This window comes from Daldinia decipiens (genome assembly GCF_022478715.1).
Source record: "Daldinia decipiens strain CBS 113046 unplaced genomic scaffold F4813scaffold_4, whole genome shotgun sequence".
Lineage (NCBI taxonomy): Eukaryota > Fungi > Ascomycota > Sordariomycetes > Xylariales > Hypoxylaceae > Daldinia > Daldinia decipiens.
In genome coordinates, this window is record NW_026054547.1 from 104,909 (window position 1) to 128,812 (window position 23,904).

Here is a 23,904-nt window from a genome sequence, read left to right on the forward strand (position 1 = left end):
CCTAATATACTGGATTATAATATGTCCTCAAGTGGTGTAAGTTATCTCCAACCTTTAATCGGCATATAATCGACATAATTTGACAAACAGGGCCAATTAAAAGTGTTGATTGCTTTAGGTAGTCTCATGCATGCAGGCAGTACTTGTATGTACTGTTTACGTAAGCTTGACCGCACCTTAAAAGGTGCTGCGCTTTAATTAAGCATTCGGCTAGTAATTAAGGATTGATCCGAAGTACATCCGAAGAGGCGTGTCTCTTTTATTTTGGGGTATTTTCCAACTTTCATCCATTTTCATATGTATTATCATAATTTCTTTTCCTTGGGCTTTGTTGACCCCGCATAAGTTTTAAACGCGAAAAGGAACCGGTGAGGTCGACTGACACACCCCACTTAGCCTGCATGTTTGATGCAGCAGGTTCAAACGTTATTTGCTTCCCCAACTCCCTGATTCCCCTGTTCCTTTTTTAAGTGATTAAGTGCATCAATAAGTTTGCCATTGCGACAGAGCGTACATTATGAAATACCCTAACCTAGTAGAAAGATTTTACTTCCACGTTTAAGTAGTTGAAACCAACTAAACCACATTAAAGAATAAGTGTTTAACCTAAGGTATTAGTATTTTACAATTTGCAATATCTCCCTGCTTAACCTTAAGTACCTAAGGTATTTGGTAAATAGCTGACTTATTAGTTAAGGCTAACAATATAAGAAATAACGTAGATCGAGATAGGTTGCAGATCATCTGGTTATAGATGCATGTTCAACGTTACAACTAGCCATTCGTAACTAAAGTCAGCACACCTCTATTATTTACTTCTAGGCCAATTGTAAATAATGATATCATTTGCGGCGGCGAAACGTTCGAGATCAGGTGGTGGGTACCACAAACATAAAGAGGTGTGACGAGCTTGAATACATATTTGCAGGGGTATGTTTAAATTATCTTGGGCATAGTATCGGGGATCTTTATATCACTGTTCGGAAGTTTTCAATGACTTACTTTTAATATGATCTGGTTTCCAAGACAGACGAATAAAGCGTGATTACTCACATACCTAAACTATAATACCTAGGTACCTAGGTTAGGTAGGTAGTTACTATCTTTATAACTAACTACCTGAAGTTTTTGTTTTACATATCTCCGTACATACATAAATACCTACCTAACCTACCTAGGTATGTTTGCGCCGGTATACTGCAACGGGTATAGTATAGAATGCTAGGTTAGTACAATCGTGTAACGCACCTTAGTCACCTACCTCATATCTATGTAATAAAGTGCCAACTGTATATTGCGAAGGCAACTGCATTCGGAACGTGTTTAAGGTGGGATAGTGGATCTGGCTCGCGTGCTAGCCGAGAGTTAAGGATTCTAAGCTTGGTCTAGTTAGGTCCGTTATCAGGAACGAACCAGTCTAGCTCACCGTAAATCCGTAATTGTATGTATCTCTTCGGATCAAGGCAGTTACATAGATCTTGTACATACATATCTGCCTTCCCCAGGTACATATCGTCACTGCATATATGTACCGGAATACACCGCGCCAATGAATAATCACCTGTAATGCCCCATATGCGGAGAACTATACTCACTAAGTACTGACGGATACATACTATATGATATATGTTTGGAGGTTGCGCTCGGGTATTAGCAAGCCTACTCGGCCCCACTAATAGAAAAAGCTACATAAGGTTAGCTCTAGTGTTAAGCTAGCTCCTGTATATTTTATCATCCATCAATCGCAGCATCTTTTGGACTCTTTTATGCTATCTCCCGCTCCACTCCCCCCCAAAAAGTTTCCCGATTCGCACGCAGCCATCATCATCATCATCTTCTTACCTCTTCATTTCTTCCCGTTCGCGACAAAGACCATAGTCACGTACCGCTGCGAGTAGCTGTGTTGACTACTCTCCTCGACAAGAAGTCAATTGATTGTAGGGACCGATAATACTACCACATCAATCTGGTGATATCGTCAAAGCTTTCTACCACTTTCTCGAGTGGGGCCGGGGAGACGTAGAGGAAACATGAGCTTTGCCTCGTGTACATGGCCGATATGGCGGACTGATGACTTCACGACATGTTTTCAATCCGAGTTAGTACTTCTTTATACTCTTGTCCAAGTTTAACGTGTATTGCGCCTACTAACGGCTTAAAAGCTATCTTCAGATTCTCTTCCCGTTTATACTAATATCTCTCTCTATCCTTCACCTCCTAGTACAGACTATCTACCGCAACGTCAGATTAAAACGAAGACACGGTTACGACCAGATACCCGACCATCAAGATCATACCGAGGTGCCTCCGGAAGAGGATGACTGTCTAAGCACCGATGACGATGAAGGACTGGCTATCAATACAAATGGCGGTGGGCGTCTTGCCCTGGTTAAGACCACCTCCAAAGGCTCTATCGTACAAGCCGACACTCCGCCTGCTCAAGACCTATTGGTGATTGTCGAAGAGGTCGCAATATGCGGGCTGGTAACTATCAATGTTATCGCCCTCATCACCAATTCTTTTAGTGGCCGTGGGCAGCTTGCTGCTATCGTGGGCTTAGTCACTTGGGTGTATGTCTTGGTCCTTGCAACGCTTCGATTATTTCTGAGAAACACCAAATGGCGAGTCCCGCGGCTATGGAATCATACCGCTTTTATATACGGATTCCAGTGGCTCTTTACTATTGTCATATTTCGCTCCGTCCTAATTCATGCCAGCTCTAAACTTGTGCAGGTCCTAATTATTATCGAGTTTTGCTTAATAACTCTACTATTTGGGATAGCTTTGAACACTAGGAAGGGCAACAAGACAGTTGTCATGGAATGGGAAGGGAACCTCGAGCCATCGCGCGAGCCTCTAGCTTCTGTATTGTCCCTAGTGACATTTTCTTGGATCGACTCTATGCTATGGCAAGGCTACAAGGAACCTCTCGAGATTAAACACGTGTGGAACCTCTTGCCGCGCGATAAGGCCGCTACTGTGCTCGCCAACTATCGCCAAGTTAAGAAGACGACATCTCTCGCTCTACACTTACTGAGGTATTTCAAGGGCCTGGTTATTCTTCAGTGCGCCTGGGCTACGCTAGGTGGTATTCTCACATTTGCTCCGACTCTTCTTCTCAAGGCCATCCTTGAGTACGTCGAACTACCGACGATCGCCCCAAGAAATGTTCTTTGGCTTTACGTTATCCTACTACCTCTATCAGACCTCATCCGCTCTATCGCCGATAATCAAGCCTTGTGGATTGGCCGAAAGATTTGCATCCGGATCCGCGCTATCATTATCGGTGAGATCTATGCTAAAGCCCTCCGGCGCAAGGCGGCAAGCGGCAAAGATGCCGTTCTCGGCGATAATGATGCGAATAGTATTAAAAAGACGAAGATGGAGAGACTAAAGCAATTCTTAAGACTAAAAAAGAAGGCAGATAAAAATAGCAATGCTCAGAATGGTGATGTCGCTAAGAAAGACGGATCTAAGGACACAGACGAGCAAGCAAATCTGGGAACCATCATCAATCTCATGTCAGTCGACAGTTTCAAGATTTCCGAGTGCACTTCATACCTGCACTTTTTACTGGCCTCTGCTCCCTCGCAGCTTATCGTATCTGTTGCTCTTCTTTACCAAGTCATGGGTTTGAGTGCAATTCCCGGTCTTATTGTTATGGTCTTCCTCTTGCCAATTAATATCCTGCTTGCCAAAGGGTTCAACTTGACTCAGCGTAAGATCATGGCTGCAACGGATAAGCGAATACACACCACTAACGAAATCCTCCAAAATATCCGGATCATCAAATATTTTGCCTGGGAAAAGCGGTTTAGTGACGTTGTCGATGAGAAGCGACGAAATGAACTGTTAGCCCTGCGGAACCGCTATATGATCTGGGCCCTTGCTGTTGCTATTTGGAATACTGTGCCGGTTCTCATTACGTTTTTCTCCTTCTTAGTCTATACCAAGATCGAACGAAAGCCCTTGTATCCTTCCATCGCGTTTACCGCAATATCTCTCTTCATGCTCCTAAGAGTGCCTCTGGATCAACTTGGAGACATGATTGCTCATGTTCAAGAGGCAAAGGTTTCAGTTGATCGAGTCGACGAATTTCTAAACGAGGATGAGACAGATAAATATAAGCAGCTAGGGCCAGACAATGTAGATGAGAACGGCAACAGAGTCATTGGCTTCAGAAATGCAACATTCATCTGGGGTGGCAAAGATGCCGTTGCATCAGATGGTTCGATGGCATTCCGCCTTCTCGATCTTGATATCGATTTTAGGATCGGCAAGCTCAATATCATTGCCGGCCCCACAGGATCTGGGAAGACCTCGATGCTCATGGCTTTGCTCGGTGAAATGACTCTGACGGAGGGCAAGATTTATCTCCCCGGTGGCCGTAGTCGTGAGGACGTTCGACCGGACCCCGCGACGGGCTTAACTGAAACTTGCGCCTATGTTGCCCAGACCGCTTGGTTAGTAAACGCAAACATCAAAGAGAACATTCTATTTTCAGCCCCGTACGACGAGAAAAGGTACAAAGATGTCTTGGTAGCCTGTGCCCTGGAGCGAGATCTCGAAATCTTAGATAACGGCGACGAGACCTTGGTTGGAGAAAATGGCATCACGCTCTCTGGTGGTCAAAAGCAACGCATATCTCTTGCCCGCGCGGTATATTCAAATTCCCGACATCTCCTCCTCGATGATTGCTTGAGTGCCGTTGACTCGCATACCGCCAAATGGATCTTTACTAAATGTATTAAAGGCGAGCTGATGAAGGACCGTACCTGTATTCTTGTTACCCACAACACAACTCTATGTGCTCCCCAATCTGAGTATGTCGTTCTACTTGACAACGGTAAAGTAGATGCGCAAGGAACGGCCAAAGACGTCATCGCCTCCGGAAAGCTTGGCGAAGAGATACGAAATAAATCTCGCCCGGGATCTTCTGATGTCTCACGTGTCCCCTCTAGAGTACCATCGAGTGTCGGCGATGAGAGCGACCAGACTCTCATTGACCATGGCGGGAATGGAGCAGCCAGCGCAAAAACTAATGCCAGGGAAGAGAAGCCACAGCGGAATGCCATGCAGGAGACCAAGGCTACGGGTGCTGTCAAGTGGTCAGTCATCAGCCTCTATCTGCGAGCAATGGGTACGTGGTGGTTCTGGGCCATAGCTGTTGTGGTATTTGGTAGTCAACAGCTTAGCGGTGTCGCCTCGAACCTGTGGATCAAAGAATGGGCCAACCAGTACACCGCAAGCCTCGGAACCGTATCTCTGTCTGGAATACAATCCAGCATGTCTCCGCCGCATTCTTCCAGTTCGTTTCCATTGCCGGCTTATTTCGCGTCTGCTACCAGTTTCGTCAAGAATACATCTTTCCTCACTCCTGCAAGCTACTCACCCGGTGACGTACCGGAAGTCAACGTTGACTACTACCTCGGTGTACTTGCATTGATTGGTATCGCTGGCGCAATCCTAGCATTGATCCGCGACATCTGGCTTTTCTTCGGATCGCTTACCGCATCTTGGAAGCTTCACAATAGACTTATGTCTGCCGTGTCTAGGGCGAAGTTCAAGTTCTTTGACGTAACGCCGCTTGGCCAGCTGATGAATAGGTTTAGCAAGGATCTCGAGGCCATCGACCAAGAAGTTGCGCCTGTTGCTATTGGTGTTATGACTTGCGCTGTTGCTATTTTGATTACTGTGGTGCTAATAGCAGCCATTACCCCTGGATTCTTGGTCGCGGGCATATTTATTACTGGTCTATATATCTTAGTCGGTATGTTTTATCTCCGAGCATCCAGGGATCTCAAAAGGCTTGAGTCAGTGAATCGAAGCCCTCTCTTCCAGCAGTTCGGCGAGACCCTCTCTGGCGTCACTACCATTCGTGCCTACGGCGATGAGCGACGTTTTATTCGGGAGAACCTGACTAAAATCAACACGCAATCTCGTCCGTTCATCTACCTCTGGGCTGCTAATAGATGGCTGGCGATTCGAACGGACCTCTTAGGTGACTTTGTATCGTTCTTTGCTGGTGTTTTTGTCATCCTCAGCCTAGGGAATATTGATGCCGGCTCCGCGGGCGTATCTTTAAGCTATGCTATTGGGTTCTCCGAGAATATCCTTTGGCTCGTACGACTCTATGCCGCGAACGAACAGAACATGAATTCCGTCGAGCGTGTCAAGGAATACCTCGACGTGGAGCAGGAGGCCGAGCTGATTATTGAAAAGAACCGTCCTCCCCAGAACTGGCCCGCACACGGAGCAGTGGAATTCATCGGATATTCTACGAGGTACCGCAAGGAGCTTGACCCAGTATTAAAGAACGTTACTTTCAAGATCAATCCCCGCGAAAAGGTCGGCATTGTTGGACGTACCGGTGCTGGAAAGAGTTCTCTCACGCTAGCAATTTTCCGAGCTCTAGAAGCAGAGAGCGGCAAAATACTCATTGACGATATTGATATTAGTTTAATTGGCCTACAGGATCTCCGAGAAGCTGTCACCATTGTGCCCCAAGACCCGACTCTTTTTACTGGCACTATCCGAACAAATCTGGATCCTTTTGACCTTCATACGGACGAGGAAATTTTTGCAGCTCTCAGGAAAGTTCGACTCGTCGGGCCAAACGAGGCTCTTCCGCTGACCCAAAACGATGGGGCCCAGGACTCCCAAGCTCCTACTACTCCAACTTCACCGACAGCGAACAAGAACATCTTCCTTGATTTGTCTTCATCAGTTGCGGAGTCGGGTACGAATTTGTCTCAGGGCCAGAGGCAACTACTCTGTCTTGCTCGCGCTATGCTGAAGAATCCCAAGGTACTCGTGATGGACGAGGCCACAGCGTCAATTGACTACGCCACGGATTCTAAGATCCAAGAGACGATCCACGAATTGAAGACGACTATTATCACGATTGCGCACCGTCTCGCCACCATTGTTGATTACGACAAGGTGCTCGTTTTAGACCATGGCGCCGTTGTAGAATACGGTCATCCCTACGAGCTTTTACAAAACGAGGATGGAAACTTTAGGAGCATGTGCGAGATGAGCGGGGATATGGATACATTGGCAAAGTCGGCTAAAAAGGCCTGGGCCGATAAGAAGCTTGTGGACGACGAGTAGGAAAAGGTCCGCATACGTACCAACCCTGATCATGACGGTTTAGGGGCAGTCAGGATTCCTACCACCAGGATACACCGTTAATAAGGTGAAGCGGGTGCTTCCCAGGACACTTTAATTATTGGCATTGACAATTGGCAGGCTGTACGACAGACGGTCTACACTCGGGCGTGGCGTGTCTATATATAGATAAGTTAGAGACCGCCAGCGATATGTGTTTATATGAAATAAACCCGTTTTGGAATGCATGTACGTTTGTGAGTTCATGTTTATCCTTATCGTCGCTACATATTTTTACTGGAGATTGTATATGTACCTGAAAGATATCTACTGAATATATATAATAATCATTGATACCATAAAACGTTCTTACTTGAGCGTCCATGTTTTCGTAGAGATGAAAGATCCACTAGTTTTCAATTGGTACGTAGGTAGGTAGTTATAGTAGCATCTGCCTACCTTATAATCTGCCATAGCTACCGATATTCATCCGGAGTAACCCATGTAAACAAGTGTATCTATCAATCGGACCAGCCCTTACTATATATAAGACGCCAGGCAGTGTGGGACTTAGACTATAAGTCTCTTAAACCGTCTGTTCACGTTTAACAGGTGGCTGTATAAGATATAAATTGTTCATTAGGATACACCCGCTCTATATCATGTATTCTCCTATTGATCCTTCATCTTAGATATTGTCTATATGCAAGGCTTCGTATAATTTCATTACAAGTTACTTGGACATACAACGACACAAGTAAAAGCATACCTACCTACCTAGATACGCATTGATATTACAGAACCTTTACTCATGAATATCAGAGACGCAAAATTCATTACGCAGGACCAAAGTCTTATACGACAACATAATACACCAAGCAAACGCCATTTCTGGACTTTTCAATGTTAATCCGATTCATGTACATGCAGGCAAGTGAAGACTATACAATACATAACGAGCGTCGCTATAGGCGTATTACAGCCACCAAAGGTACACCCTATGCTTTGCTCTGCTTTTTAACCTTTTCCCAGTGCCGCAACTCGATGAATACATTTTTTTCCCCTTTCCAAGCCCTCGTGATGACGAATGGATTACCCCCACCCTATTTACTTATCCTAACGCGTACCACATGAAGCCCGCTAGCAGGCAGTAGACAGCCTTAGTGAAAGGGTCTGCTATGCAGCCAGGTTCTACTCAGAGGCCTTGGCCTTGGACTTGCTGCTGGCACCGCTCTTGACACGGCGCGCGGCAGGGCGGTTCAGGTGGTCCGAAGGGATCCAGCTCTCGTCGTAACCCTTGTCGGTGCCAGTCGCAGAACCTTCGCCTCCAGATAGGGGCTCCTTCTCGGCAACGGGGGCAGGAGTGCGGCTCTTCTTGCTAAGTTTGGTGCTAGGTGCGCGTTTAGCCTGGGGGAAGAGAGCCTCGATGTAGGTCTTGTACACGAAGTAGCTCGTGCCGGCGAAGGCAGCGGTAAGAACGACATATAGGAAGATACTATAGTGACGGCGTTAGTGGGTTTCGGTCGTAGGAGTGCAAGATGCGAAACAGTTCAAGAGGCTAGAGAAAGAAACTTACATCTGAGGATCGAAAATGCTGGTAGGCGCCTCGACGATGCTGACGGTCTGGTCGTACACACCAACCTGGAAGATCTGGTTGGCAGAGTTGCTAACGACAGCAATGATCTGTAGGCGCACATCCTGGGGCAACATATCAAGTACGAAGGAGTAAGGAAGCGACTGCTTCTCGCCAGCGGGGATGGCGGTTTCGTAACGGACGGTGGTTAAGTTACGAATAACGGAGGCTGTAGGGTTGTCTCCGGGAGTTAGGGCCTTGGGGCTGAGGAGCTGACCACCAAGGAAAGCAATCAAAATGGGCTCGTCCTCGTTGTTGGTCACATCGATCACGGCTTTGGTCGGGCGGCCATTGACAAGCTTCACGCCGAATATGTCATCGGCTTCGGGGAAGGTAGCAACAACCTCGGCCTTCAACTTGACCTCGGGAGGACTGCCGGCATTGTCGGAAAGGGGCTTCAAAGGAGGTTTATATTAGCAGCTAGCTTTCATATAAATTGATAGACTAGAGAGCTGGTTAACTTACAGACTCGGCATCGGCCTCGGCCGCAGCAGCGAATACAGAGACGACACGAAGAGCCAGAGCGGCAAGGACAGAATAACGGAGGGCCACCATGTTAGGCAAGAAGATGAGATGGAATTAGCCGCACGATCAAGAAGCAGAGAAAAGGGGGGGGGTGAAGTTGTTTGGAATGAATTAACTAGAAGGAAAGAAGCTCGGAGGAAGAAAGTTGCGAAGGAGCTTCAATTCAGCGTAGGTACATGTAGGTAGCTGCTGCGCAACAAGGGAAAATTGATTGTGTGCAATCTGGTCAAATGCAATGTCCATTGAACAATGGGTCCTTGGAATTGGGTTTGGGCCAATGACGTGACGTTGCGTCAGGACGGTCTTTCTCACTTTTCTCACCTCCCCTGCACGTACCGACATGTACCGACGCATTACTTCGTACCTCTTGCCAAATGTGGATGGGTGGCTGATGCCCCATGCCCCAAACCCCAAATTCTGGGGACTTGACGTGGCTGCGACTTCACGTATTGCAATGTTGATACGCCTCTTTTGTATAGAGCAACTGCCTAGGTTACCTATGTACATACATATTCACTACGCACTGGAGATGATTACATCATAACTGCTTGAGTAGAATGTAGTGGATAGTTGCACGAATGAAGCATTCCCACTTGCCATATGTTCTGTGGGAAGGAGCAATAACAATAAGGATATACCTTAAGATTTCCACTAAAAGTAAAAGTAGAGTATTAGAATCTTGCACAATACAACATCTTTCATCTTTTCATAATTTCATTGAAGCTTTACATACATTACACCCAATCCTCCCACCTCAACCCATCCCTCAACCCCTCCCACGTCGGTCCCTCAGCATCAGGCAAGAACCCATTAGCGCAGTACGTATACTCGACACGAGCAGCACGAGCCTGTGCCTCATAAAGCCCGTCGTACTGCGGCTCTAGCGCGTCCGCGAGCGTGCGCACGCCGCCCTCGGGGTGCAATTCCGCCCACGGGCGTTGGCACGTCGGGCCCGCGCAGGTTTTGAGGACTAATACCAAAGCGTCGAGGCGTGCGGCAACTTTGGCTATGGGATATCCGGCTGCTGTGGCTGTTGAGGGGGTGGTAAATTCTGAGGAGGCGAGAAGGTTATGGAGTTGGCCTGGGTCGACCTGTATAATATATTATATAAAGTTAGTTCAATAGTACCGATTTCAAACGAGTGAGAGCAGTACGTACGTTCAGATCGTACAACTCGTGCTCGTTATTACACCAGACAGAGTAGTATAAATTATACCCGGGCCCTGAGACGCGAAGAGCCTTGTACGTGTTGTGCTCACGGCGATTTCCTAGATGATAAGACAGTGTTACCTTAGTTAGATGAGATTCCTCAAATACATGACCATCTAAGTAAGGGGTAGCGATCTTAGACGAAAAGTAATTCTTTAACTCACGGTTATAAATCCCCTCGCCCATCGCCATCCCCCAGTACTCAATACCCGCATGCTCCCTCCTCTCCCCCCGCCCCTTAACCTCCTCAATCCCCTCCCTCGTCACCGGGATCGCCGCGCCGTCGAAATCGTCCCTCTGCTCAATCCCGAGTAAATCAAAAAACGTCGGCGCGAGATCCGCGTGCGTAGTCACCACCCCCTCAGCCGTATAGTTGGCCGCAATGCCCGGCCCCCGCACAATCAGCGGCACATTCACGTCCTCCTCGTACCCGCAGCTCTTGCCCGGTTGTAGTCGGTGCTGCCCGATATGGTACCCGTTGTCGCTGCTGTATACGAAGTACGTGTTGTCGAGGATATTGTGCGCGTCAAGCCGCTGGATGAGCCCGTCTACAAGCTCGTCGACGGCTTGGAGAGAGCGCAGACGCTGCCGGTAAAAGTGGTCGTTGTACTCTACGTTGGTGCTGTTTTGCTGCGGTAGCTGGGAGATCCAGTTTGCGCCCGAGGGCTGTAAAAGTATAAGTATGCGCCTGAAAAAAGGAGAAAGCCTTATTTAGGATTCAAGGGATCCTAGGGTGCTGCTACTGAATATGTTATATGTTCTACATACCTCATCCGGGTTAAAATTGTCGGTCCGAGGAACCTTCTCGTCTTTGAAAAGATGCTTGTGCCGCTCAGCGGGTACCGGCTCGGTGAACTCGAAAGGTAGATTATCGAGATCGCGATGACTACTCGAAGCCGAATCCTTCATCACAACGTTGGCGTGGGGAGCAATCGGTGCGGCGACGAGAAAGAAAGGCATTCCGGCATCAACGGCTTCATCTAGCAGACCATACGCTTTCTCCGCTAACACATCAGTGCTATATTGCCCTTCGTAACTACGCGGTTCTTCTCCGTTCCGCTGAAACGTGCTGTTCAGATAGTTATACGTATAGGGGTCAAGTAGGAAGTCCTAAGTCTGAGTTAGCTTTAGAACCGAACACCCGAACAATAAGTAGGCAGGGGAGTGAGTAGTAATACCGAGCCCGTAAACCCCCCCGGAGCCGGTGAGTTGTAGTTTTCTACCGTATGCACATTAAACAACTTTCCCGTATAATACACATTATACCCAACCTCCTGCAGCCAGACCGGGAAATAGTTGTCATTGAAGCCCTGAGATACAAATTTAGGATACCCTCCATACGGCGGGCTCACATCCGTAACATTTGTGTTATGCGCAAACTTCCCCGTCCACAACGTGACCCTCGATGGACAGCACACGGCCGTCGTTGCGTAGTGGCTACCAAACCGCGTTCCCTGGTCCAATAGGTGCTTCTTGACCAATGGCATATAATCTAGCGACGATAAATGTACGTCCTGATCGTCTGTTAGAACAAACACGACATTAGGCCGAGATCGTGACGGCTGCGTCTCTGTCTCATGGCTAGGACTAAGCGGTTTTTGATCCGGACCCGAGTTTGGCGTAGCTCCAGCCAAGCCGGAGCCGGTGGCGCATAGCAAAACGGTTAGAGCCGTAGTCCACATTTCTAGCCTTGTATGTATATTCGAGCGTCCCTTTACGCGAGGCAAGAATTCATTTCGGAAACAGAATTTCAGTTGAAGATCAGGATTGCGGAACTACGAGAGTTCTTATAACTAGAGGCAACTATATTATATATATTTCACATAATGTCTAGAGTGTAGCTATGATGCTAGTTTATATATTCGAATAACCTTAGGTACCTCTTATTTCCAATGACCGCATTGCAGGGGTTGAATTGCGTGCTTACATAGGAATAGAGGCATTGACAAAAGGAATTAGGTACTTGAATTTACCAAGCGTAGCTCAATTATATCATTACCTCTTATTATAGCTATTTTCATGCTCTATGGCCTTATCTTGTAGCTAAAACTTACCCAACCGAGAATGAGTTTTTCCTACCCACGTAAAACGCCTCGCTCACGCCTATGTTTAATCCAATAATAGAAGGGGTATTTATGGCGCTACCTAAGTTAAATCCCAGCTGTCGAGGAGATCAGCGCCACCACTACCGCCTCCGAGACCGCTAAACATATCGTCGCTCGATCCGAAGTCGATTCCGCCATGGTGACTAGAGTCACCCGGATCGCCGAGATGGCTCATGTCGTGGCCACCGCTTCCAAGATCTAAATTCATGCTTCCGTCATTTGCCCCTAAACTCTCATTTTGGGCGGCTGCGGCTAACGCATCCTCGAGTGCGTGCGCGTTCTCTCCCAGTCCTAAATTAGCCAGCTCGCCCTGTAGTATCGACTCGGCAGGCGGAGGCATGAGCATCTGCGCCTCGACTTTGCGGTACAGGCGAACGATGATCTCAGCCATGCCCGGATCCGACTTCTGAATGGTTTTGCAATCTTCTGCTTCTGCCTTCAGGGCCGCTGGAAGGGAAGTTCGTAATTGTGGAGGCACGTAGGGTCGGTTTGCCGAGTCCAGATGAAGCACCGCTTCTGTTGGTGGCGGTAGATTGGTCACATCAGGAGCGCATATGAGAGCGGTGGCGATATCGTGGGCAATACTTCCGTTACCAGCCTCAGTCTGCACCTTGACTTCTTCTAGGACGATGTATAGAAATCGCTTTGCGCCAAGCATCCGTAAAGCAGTTAGAATCTGGCGATGCATATATGAAGTTGGCACCACATTTAGGCCTGGATGAACGCTCCACGATACAAAGCTTTGCACTAAATGTCGAACAAGCGCGGCAAGCCCCCCATTCGCTGTGCTACACCATGCCTCGAGCTCGTTATTTGCGGCGCTGGCAGTTCGTCGCGAGAGGCGAATATTTTCTCTCATCGCTTTAAGCAAAGGCTCTATCGCCTGGTTTTTGGGTTCCCACCGCTGACATGATCGTAGTGAGTAATCTAGCGGTATCGCAATGATGTTCACGACGGAAGATAGCATCGTTTGGGCCTCGGTTGAGCCTTGTTTAGTTAAGAGAATCAGCTGCAAGATCCTAATAACCGCTTTGTGTTCCTGGCCATGGCTAAGCTCCACCCAGAGCAGATTAGACATGTATAAAATTGCCGGCACGAGGGATGGAAGTAGAAATGTATTCACTAAATCTAGGTCCGAATCAGTACGAAATCTAGGAGAGTTTGTTAATTTAAAACTTACATTCAACACCGGTCTTGAGGCTTTCTTCGTCGAGATGGTTTGTGCAATACGCGAGAACAATCTGGTGAAATAGTGTGGGGACAAGTAGATAGAAATCCTGTGGAGGACACGAAGATAACAGTTCGTCCGCCAGCCCACCTGATTCCGTATCAAAAAGACCCCGTATCCAGCCATCTAAATGTCCGTTCTCTCGATCTGTTAACTCCTCTAGCGGCCTGTTGAGCTGGTGCACGCTGAGTAATTTGGCTACGAACGAGTCTGACCGAATGCCGAGATCCATGGTCGAAAGATTATAGCGATGAACGAATGCCAATACCAGAAGAAGTACGGACCCGAATTCCTCATAAACGGGTTGATACTCTCCTTGGTCCTCTTCGTAGCGCCAGTGATTATCCAGCAGCTCGCAGAGAGGGTGTAACATAGCAATTGGCTTGCAGAACAGAAGCATTACATCCAGTAGCAGCGGCTTCTTAGCAAGTTGGCTACAGAGAAGCTTCAATGTCATAGTTTCTTTGTTATTGCAAAGACGACCGATAACCTGGCGTTCTTCCCTTAGCACTCGAGTCTTGATGTCGGTATGGTTCAGGTGCTTACCTCTGCTAGAGCTTGACAAACTGCTCCGACGTTCCCGTCCATGTTATCCAGTTCGCCAATTAGTCGCTGAATCCTCTCAGGATCGCCCATGCATTCCTCGACTAATTGCTCCTTGACATACCGACCTGCCTGTGGTAGAGTTTGATACGTAATCTCGCCAAGTAAACCTTCAATACTTGACTCTGGGATCAATCCATGTAGACAACAAGCAAAACAGAAATCCTGACGGACGCTGTCGGTAAAGGTATTGCTGTTGTGTGTATCATCAAACATGGCAGAGAGGGTTGGGAAAGCATTAGTGTCAACATGGCTAAGTGCCTCGGTGATACAGAATTGAGCTGACAACGGGGGATACATGGACGTCGCCAACGTCGCTAAAAGCAGGGGTAATTTGTTGATTAAATAAGACCGAAGAAGGTAGCTCGCCTGGTGGCCTTCATTACGAAACACTGCGTTGGCGAGGACATCGAAAGAAGCCAGTATTAGATCAATTGTCGTGGATTGAATATCTCCCTGCCTTATGTTAACATATTTCTTCGATCTTCGAACAGCTTGTCGAGCGCGATACATACTTGATACCTATTATGCAGATAGTTGAAGAGAGCAGCGTCATCTATCAGGGGTCTCCCAACAAGCTAAACAGAATTAGCCCGTGCTTCATAAAGGTCCATTTTCAGAATCCTACTGAGGCATTCAAGTAAATGTATAAGCCAGCTCTCGAGTTGACATTTGGCAGCTCAGGTACGACGAAATTGTCCAGAGCCATCGTCGACTCAATATCATCAAACCCGGAATTAGTGGTGTCCTTGTTCTTATTAGCCGGCTCGAAAGAGGCAAGGGTCTCTGTGCGGAATAGCTCGAGCCGACTGGCAATCTGCGATGCACTCTGGAGGATAGACGGGATAAAGCTGGCTAAGCTTTCGGATAGAGCCCTTCGCGCATCTACATAATGTTAACCTAGACAAGTTTATGTCAAGGACGAGAAATACAAGGCGCAAACACGTACATTTTGCAACCGGACGGCTGAGGGCGGTTAGAAATGTTTGGCTCTCACAGATGGCTAAGAGAAGCATAACAAACGCAGCTCGAGCTGCTTCCATTTCATCCCTGGACTGCGGGCTATGCAATTGGCTCATGACATCGTGCGCAAATGCTGACGAGGCCGAAGTGAATAATGTCATCCACTGGGCCATCAATTTGCATATTTGTAAAGCATCCCCAGAACTTCCGATACCAGACCCCATCGCGACGGCTTTCGTGAGGCGATAGAAGATAACCTCTTCAGCGCCATAAGAATTACCCCATATTAGATGTGTCTTATCCTCCGAATTCTCTAATGAGCTATTGCCGGCCTTTGAAGCTTGCGCGTGTGATGTTGAATACTTGTATAACGCCTTGAGTATAGAAGGAGTGTCTATGAGCTTGTACTTGACTAGGCCTTGGAAATATCGGGGGACGCGAGGGTCGAGGCTTTCGGGATTCGAAGGTTGGGGTTTCAAGAAAATGTCGGCGATGATAACTGGAGGTAATGGACATCTCGAATGCATCATGGGAATGTAGGATTCAAAAGTATCCACGTCAAGACGAGACGACAAGCATCTATTAAGGAACTTATCCCACTCCTCTCTCGGATTGATATGGTCTTGTATAGATCCATTTGTGAAGCCATCCTCCGCCTTGATCATATCCACATCCATCTCCATTTTCAAATAACGTGTTTAGGTCCTCGAATATCGGATGTTGATTGGTACATTGACGGTTCGTGGTTAATGGATTTATGTTGGGCTCTTTATTGTGTGTTTTCCTTCATAATTATCATAGGTTTTATGCGTTATGTGTTGTTTGTGTTGTTTGTGTTGTGTGTGTGTGTGTGTGTTGTGTTTGTATGTTGTAACTGTAGATTTTGAATTCACAAGGCTGAACTATTGAAAAATGCGGTAGTGACAAATTGACGTCGGTGGTTACCTACCTTAGCGCTACTACCTTGCCCACTATCGGTAGGTGCTCCGGCTAAGTTGCCTACCTACCACCTATTTAGTGGCTCTTATTGCCCCTAACCTGGCCTGGGCTCCAGCCAAGGCCAGGGGCACAATTAGGGCTACAACGTGCTAGCTAGGATATGGAGCTTGGGCCATGCATGCTCTACAAAAGACCCGTCAATGGAATGGATGGCAAAACCCCCCCTTATGTATCTTCATGCCGCGACAAGCGAGCCAAAGATTAAAACGCCACATCCAATACTACCTACATACTACACATATAGTGTATGGAACATTGAATGTAAACAGATTTCGAATTCAACTTAATTATTATACCTACCGCCCCGTTATACCCTACGCAAGATCTAAGATACATGTAGGTATCTACAAAATTAACAATCCCTAATCAGTTCGAACCAATCCAGTCTTTTATAGAAAATCGCCCGCCTTTTCCCTTCCATCCTGTGGATAAGTATAAGGCGCGTTAGCGGTACACTCAAGTCAACCCATTATCCCGAGAATGCTTAAATGGAAACTCTCAGCTCGACGATCTCTAGGTAGCTGATCATCTCTGGTGCCGTGAAATGAAACCCTTACGCCTGCCTGATCCCTTTCCCCAGAGCAAACCGCATCCAATCAACCTATATCCTGTCTATCCCGTCTAATATCCGGGCATTATGTGTCCCAGTTGCCCACTGTCTTCCTAATGTACCTAGGTATGTAGAAACTGCATTAGCGATACCCGCTTCGTGTCTCAGGCGTCTTCGCTTTTCACAACTGCCATATCTCTATCGACATCAGGTGACCTGGGACCGACCATCCAGTCTTGCATTGCCAGCCATTCGCTCCAATTTGCCTCTGCGCTAACAATCTCTTTCTCGGTGACGTTCTGGAGAGGACGCAGGAAAGGAATGGTCTGCTCATCCGGCATGTCGTATTGTGACTTGACCTTCAGCCAGCCGGCACTCTTAGCGGCAAAGAGGAAATTTCTCCGCTCCACTTCATGAAGGTGCCCTATCCCGGCAACCCAGTCGTCTCCAAAGAACCCATGCAACACGCCTGGAAGATCTAAGCCGGTTGCTACTAATCGCCGGATATATGGCGTCAAAGAGATAGATATTGGTGTACGATTCGGTATTGGAAGAATTGGCGACTGAGACGATACACCCACCGGCGATCCGGGCAACTGCGATGAAATAACAGGATGCTGTGGTTTTTGAAAAGGTAATTGTATATTTATGAATGCCGCAACGGCCTGTACCGGACCACTGTGCTGGGCGTGATCCAAAAAGTACCTGACACATGACTGAAATTGAGGATACCATTCGAGAATGTCGAACTGTGATTCTCGGAACGGGATAAAAGGACCCGACGGATCTATCCCAGCTGCCATCCCTCGTGATGAGGAAGCCTGTGGAGGTGACCGGGACTGGGGCGAGTGAAACGGCATTGGGAATCCGGGAGGTCCACCTCCCTGAGGACGAAACGGCATGCCGTCAAGGTTACGCCGGCAGCTGCGTCCAGTAGATCTAAAACCTGGAGCGGCCGTCTTCTGTAAAGGAACGAGTTCCGGGAGTGTCTAGTAACACTTAACTGAGCCTTTGAAAAGTCTAGATATAATAACCAGTTCGTGCAGAGTGACGGATAGGTAAGATGTGTAGTTTATCGAGTAGTAAGAAGGGAAGCGTACCAATCTAAAGCATCGCGGATGCTCCACATCGAATTGACCCGCGGTACGCCAATCAAGAAGGAGGAAGTTAACCGGACGATAGATTTTGAGACTAGGTAAAGACGGCGGACCGTTGAAGGTTTTAATACAACTTTGAAGACTTGTAGCTTGACCTTGCCTTTTCCATCTTTGCCTAGACCAGTCCGCTTCGAGTCAAGGGGAAAGGGGAGGCTATAAGTCACTAAGTACCGAAATACCAAGGGAAATAAAAAAAAAGAATAAAAAAGTAAATGTAAAAACAAATCAATGTGACTAGGTCACAAGAGAGGTCACAGTAACCGGCCCTCGGCAGCTAAACCATGAAAACTATGTATACCAGAGGACCCAGAGGACCCAGAGGACCCAGAGGACCCAGAGGACCAGAGGACCAGAGGGTCCGCCACTTGCGGCATGTAAACTCGGTTCAACGACAGGATCTAGATGTAATCATTGTGGGGGGGCGATCACACTTGTGAGGCTTGGTGCTTGTACCAAACAGGGTTGAGCTAGTAACAAGAAGGACGAAAAGAGACATGGTCCGAGAATAGGAACATGTCAAAGCTGCAGAAGTATACACCTAAGTGGTAAGTCTATCTTCCATGCCTTGCAATTGGATTCCGACCCGGCCGATGTCTGTAGGTCCATATATTATTTTCAATCCTGTCGGTCCACTTCAATGGGAGCTGGCCAGAAGCAGTATAGGGCGGCTCTAACGACGATGACGCAAGAAATTGACCTGTCGTCTTGCAAAATTCTTGGGTTAGATTCGAATTGGGGGTTCTGGGGGGTCCAGTTGGCGAGGAGCTTTAGGCGAAAATCAAAACATAAAATCAGAACTATAACCGACTTACATGATAACCAGCTCTCTCTCATCCAACACAGTTAATGCGCGCAGGTGAACAAGGTAAAAGAGATGGACGATCTCTAAAGCTCAACGTCAGTTTGAGTAAGCAGAACAAGGTCTATATGGATTCTTGAAGCATCTAAGCAGCAGAAAATATGGGACGATGATCTTGATGAATTAGTGAAGATGAGGCTGCAAGAGACATGCCATGCATTAGGTATGTTCGCGCATGGCGGATAAAGGGCCCCTTGTTAGCCAAACGAGGGCCCCGCGAAGCGTTCCTCAGGGCTTTTTCAAGGGGGTTTAAGTCCCAGATTTACATAGAAGGTTGAAGGTTAGGGTCGCTGCCGCAAGTGTAATGTATGTAGTGTAAGTAGGAACCCCTGTCCTGCTTGGTCAAAGAAAGGAAGAGATCGGAGAGGAACTAAAGCATAGGAGAATCATTGGATAGAAAGCCTAGACTGTGTAGGAGTGAGTTTTGCGGCGACGACGGGGACGGTAATAAGGGTTGCGCCGGCCCCACTTCCTGCGAACGCCACCAGCTAAACATCTGTATACCTTAGGTACACTAAAGGTAGGTAAGTACATATGTACTTGTGCGAAAGAAAAACGCCCCCTGAGTTGCCCTGAATGCCCTATGTTTAGGTGGGGGGTGCAGGAACTTACCGCAATATATCCCCGTAACAGCGCGCCTAACCTGGTATAATATAGTACCTACCTACCTACACACTTTACCATAGGTACCTAGATACCTACTTTACCATACTTAGGTACCATCAATAGTACTTACCAACTTAGTTCCGTTAATCCTCCCGTATACATGTATGTAAGTTATAACATTTCCTACATTCCCACACATGTACTCATTTGGTACGTGTATACACCTTACCTAGGTGGGTAAATGATGCATACATCTAGGTGCATCTACAGACAACGGAAGCTTCCAACTTAAAACTAAAGGTCATATGCGCATCTCCGACAACCGAACCACTTACATACAATTTCTCAACTTTAACAGGTAACAAGTGCACCTTTTACATTAAGACCTTCAGGGGAAAGCACTGTTCCAGGTTACTTCATTCGATACACAATAGTCGATTAATCGTTAAGATGATGCTCAAGACTTATTTTACCTAGTTGGTCTCTGATCTGATAATCTACTTTGCCTTCCGAGAATCTGTGCCTCTCGACACCCCGGGGCAGGTAGTTCTGAGACAGGGTTGTTACCCTGATGTGCATCCCATCTAGCCATCTCTATCACGTATGGGCTTCATTATTACCTGGGTGATCTTAATTGTTTTTAATAGTAAACCCGATCTAGCCTCTCGGAGGTAACCGAGTTACCATTTAATCCTACATGGAAGATCCGATGAATGAAGGTCACGCGACAAATGCGGAAGACATCAAGCCTTGGAAGTATGGTATAACGCCTCGATAATATATGACCTCCAAATTATTCCAGGAAGTACCTTGGTCTAGATTCCGTGGTTGGGAGCTCGAGTGGCTGCGGAACGGCTTCAGTTACCCCATAAAATTGACTAACAAGGAACTCTTCCTTTAGGATATGCCCCCCCTTGTACATACCTATGTAAGTGTAGTGTAGTGTAGTGTAGTGTAGTGTTGGAGTCTGGTATTCTCACCCTACACTGACTTATACAGGCTTTTCGGAAAAAGAAATTACAGGACGACTTGGGTAGCCAGTAACAAATCAATAAATCAATGTTATTTTGGTTCAGCCCTTCGTTATTCTGGTAGCAAATAGAATGTACTCCCGGTCGGTCACGAACACGTTTGAAACAGTGCAAATCCGGAGCCGAGTGGTCAAGTCCTACGAAAGAAGGGATATATTAGTTACCTAAAATCACCTAACCAAACATATCAAGTTCAGCTTCAGCTTTAGCCAGGCCTAGCCACCATTCTTGCCCCCTCCAAAAGCATCTTAAACGACCACGGTAGGAATCGTCCATTAGTTCAACCAACTAGTTAGTTATTTGGAATTGTAAACACCACAGCGATCTCACAACCTGTGGCGTCGGAATCGGTTTATATCCGTAAATAGGTAATATCTGTCAGGACCCACCGAGCCACAACGTCCGGAACACAGCATCTCCATTGTCCCGGAACGTTGCAGCACCGAATACCAGGCGGATGGGGCTTCGGTGATACAGCGGCCATGCTGTGTGTCAACAGCAATAATGGAGCTAGCTTCCGACTACTGGATTAGAATCAGCGTGGACGATGACCATGACCTTATTTGATACTTGACAAGTAATTTTTCAGTCAACCTGCGAATATCACCTACTAAGACCATTCGACCGGATGTGCCGTGGGGCTTAAGGCTTAGTCCTCACGCCAGCTGATAATGAGGTCGACTAACCCTCACTCTTGATACGACCTAATCTACTTGCTTATCAACTGTATGTGTGGACATCGACAAGAAAATCGCCACCGCCGCATGAACTCATTACAGGGTTTTTTATGGTACCAGTTTACGATCCCTATCACAATACTACATGTGCTCTAGGTTAGTCTGGTTACAACTCACCAGAGCCACCCTCGGCTACTCGGGTGCTTTTAATATAAAACTTTCAGCTATGAGCAAGAAATTAATCCAATACGTGCTGATCTTCTCACCTAGATCATGGTTTGACCATCGGCCCCTACGTATATGAGCTTCCAACTCATCATTTTTTAAGTACCTTAGATCGCAACACAGCCAATGATCTCGTCTCCAAGCAGATATTCTTGTACAGCTTCAAAATTTCCGATTTGTAAGTGCTAAAGTGACTTGAATGATCGCTAAAACGGAGCGCCACACGATGTAACAAAAGTGAATCCGTACCTGACAATCCGAACCTATGTACTACAGCTCGCTAGCAACAGAAAAAAAACGGCCATAGTATTACGGCGCAAATCCAAGACATGGAGGAACGTACATTGTGGTAACGCGCCTGGAAATCAATTCTTTTAAGACCAAAGCGTGCTACTATTGGACGGAGCATACCCCGGCTCTCCGCATGAACGAGCGCAAACGTGATCAAACAGCGAATTGCGTAGCCCTGTAGGCTCGTGAATTCGGTAGACCATCTCGCTAGGCATCACATCCCTGTGAGGCTCGTGAGATCTGCTACTAGGGCTACCGGGGAGCTTCATTAAGGACGGTGCGCTTCGTTTCCTAATTTACGCGGAAAGGTTAGTCGGGGACGGGGGTGACACCTGCGACGACCTCTGCCAGATACATAAGACTAGAAATACCTACCTACCTAGGTAGTAGGTACACTCGACCATTCTAGGGGTCTTCCTGTTCCTACGGAAATCATCATGCAGGGACCCCCCCCCCTTCCGGGCTCATCGTTTCTCTTCTGATTGGGGCGATCTGCAGACAAGCAGTTGGCAGGAGTATCGAGGCGTAAATGGCATTGGGTACTCGGTACTGACGCCTCACTTTTCTCCGGGGGATGGGAGCAGGGGTTAGGTTGTGGCTCGTCTTCGAAATGACTGTCGGCTCAAACCATGCGGCCCGAGTCCTTGGACCCGATCCCGTCTGTCCCAGACGTCTGGGTTCGATGCCACAACTTGCTGCACCTGCCACCGCCCGTCGAGCTAATACGGATGTTGATCGGTCGACTGCGGCAAAATTACTTTAAAGGGAGGACATCTAATTACCTCCAGTGGACTCAAAGAAAGTGAGGCAGCCTCAGGGGAGCCACATATTAACGGTATCATTCGCTTCTGCGTGAAGGTTCGCAGGCAAGTTACTCGCGTATAGTTAGTAGCTAACTAAACAGGAAATTCTCAAACGTCTTACTTTTACCAGCTTCTAAATAACCGCCGATTGGGTACAGGAAATTCTCAGCATTCTCCAAATCAACTTGCAGATACAAATCAGCTCTCGGTACCAGAGGTACCCTGTATATCGTAAGATTATACACGTGTAGGTATAATATAACACGACATTATAGCAGATATTAATAGCTCTCCAAGTATCATAGGGCAGATATACAACTATCTAGTCTCAAAAGGGGCACATCAAACCAACCGAAATCAAAGCTTTACTTAATAAGTTATATAAAGGAGAGACAATGATGGAACTACTTCTTGTTTGAACATTGTTACTAGGTTTATCGAATTGGCCAATTGGATCTTGTCCTGTTACGTTACTGACAGGGGCAGCTTCGAGCTCCTATGTACACGATGTATACCTTGGTACGTAATTTCATTTTCCTCTTCGACCGAGACATCTTCCGCCAGCTGCCTACAATACGAATAAATAGGTACCCAGTAAACCAGATCTCTAGAAAAAGTGACAGAACTCCCTTATTCGCGATCAGTGCAACTTTCTGTCCGGGCCTCCACGTCTCGAACAGCTAGGTAAGCGACACTTTGGGGGGCAAGGGGTTCCCGCGATCTAGTCAATTATGGGTTCCCCGACGATCGCAGACGGGGGTCGAGCAAACACACGTCCAGGGTTGTCGCCCATACAGACGCGTTCGAGGCACGCACGCCCTGCCATCATGCACCCTGTTTGCTGCTGTCAACCGCCACAACACGGGGGTCAACATGTTCTTTTCGGAGGAGGGGGGAGGGGGGGAGGCTACCTAATAAGGCTATGATAACTCCGGCGGCGGAAACAGGACCCCCTAGACAGCCGGAGAGCGGTTCAATGCGCGCGCGCGCGCACGTACATTGCATTTCATTACACACTTACATCATCCCGTCATATGGGGAATAGTCGTGGTAATATCCCGCTCTTCCCGCCCTGCATACGATATCCTCTCTGACTTCTACTTTGGATATGTATGTACACGCATAAGAGTCTGCAACCGTTTGAACCCTGGCCGGCCCCAGTTAACGGGAAGTCCACGAGGTCGCGGTGCCGCAACCTGCACTACCTGTTTTGGGCACCCTGGCTACATACGATGTCCATCATACTTCTTTCGCAGCCTGGTTCTGCTGGATGTATATTAGAGTGGGATGTATGTGTGGCGTCCGCATATGTTGTGATACCACACCCCTT

The 23,904-nt window shown here is 47.4% G+C and overlaps 6 protein-coding genes across 6 annotated transcripts; 1 reads left to right on the plus strand and 5 right to left on the minus strand.

The window, feature by feature from the left end:
* The first annotated feature begins 1,745 nt into the window (after positions 1–1,745).
* F4813DRAFT_346557 (P-loop containing nucleoside triphosphate hydrolase protein) lies at positions 1,746–7,474 on the plus strand. Its single transcript, XM_049241854.1, has 3 exons — positions 1,746–2,098; positions 2,163–7,198; positions 7,252–7,474. The coding sequence occupies exons 1-2, from the start codon at positions 2,031–2,033 to the stop codon at positions 7,111–7,113; spliced, it is 5,019 nt and encodes a 1,672-aa protein (XP_049103100.1). The 5' UTR covers positions 1,746–2,030; the 3' UTR covers positions 7,114–7,198; positions 7,252–7,474.
* Positions 7,475–7,998: 524 nt separating this feature from the next.
* Positions 7,999–9,480, minus strand: F4813DRAFT_346558 (uncharacterized protein; the record flags this gene model as incomplete). Its single annotated transcript, XM_049241855.1, has 3 exons — positions 9,209–9,480; positions 8,687–9,138; positions 7,999–8,605 (listed from the first exon to the last, which is right to left on the minus strand). Coding segments are annotated over exons 1-3 (842 nt in total), but the record flags the coding sequence as incomplete, so codon positions are not given.
* Positions 9,481–9,888: 408 nt separating this feature from the next.
* On the minus strand, positions 9,889–12,264 carry F4813DRAFT_399215 (putative arylsulfatase). The gene is made up of 5 exons (XM_049248149.1): positions 11,656–12,264; positions 11,246–11,587; positions 10,642–11,143; positions 10,427–10,536; positions 9,889–10,359 (listed from the first exon to the last, which is right to left on the minus strand). The coding sequence occupies exons 1-5, from the start codon at positions 12,157–12,159 to the stop codon at positions 10,003–10,005; spliced, it is 1,815 nt and encodes a 604-aa protein (XP_049103102.1). The 5' UTR covers positions 12,160–12,264; the 3' UTR covers positions 9,889–10,002.
* An 11-nt stretch (positions 12,265–12,275) lies between these two features.
* F4813DRAFT_399221 (Med5-domain-containing protein) lies at positions 12,276–16,059 on the minus strand (the record flags this gene model as incomplete). The annotated part of the gene is made up of 6 exons (XM_049248150.1): positions 12,276–13,710; positions 13,763–14,300; positions 14,357–14,869; positions 14,929–14,991; positions 15,042–15,298; positions 15,363–16,059. The coding sequence occupies 6 exons, from the start codon at positions 16,057–16,059 to the stop codon at positions 12,623–12,625; spliced, it is 3,156 nt and encodes a 1,051-aa protein (XP_049103103.1). The 3' UTR covers positions 12,276–12,622.
* A 571-nt stretch (positions 16,060–16,630) lies between these two features.
* Positions 16,631–18,403, minus strand: F4813DRAFT_346565 (uncharacterized protein). The gene is made up of 2 exons (XM_049241856.1): positions 18,026–18,403; positions 16,631–17,914 (listed from the first exon to the last, which is right to left on the minus strand). Exon 2 carries the CDS (start codon positions 17,825–17,827, stop codon positions 17,090–17,092), a length of 738 nt encoding a protein of 245 aa, XP_049103104.1. The 5' UTR covers positions 17,828–17,914; positions 18,026–18,403; the 3' UTR covers positions 16,631–17,089.
* On the minus strand, positions 18,402–19,426 carry F4813DRAFT_346568 (uncharacterized protein). Its single transcript, XM_049241857.1, has one exon. It carries the CDS (start codon positions 18,914–18,916, stop codon positions 18,698–18,700), a length of 219 nt encoding a protein of 72 aa, XP_049103105.1. The 5' UTR covers positions 18,917–19,426; the 3' UTR covers positions 18,402–18,697.
* Between the last annotated feature and the right edge of the window lie 4,478 nt (positions 19,427–23,904).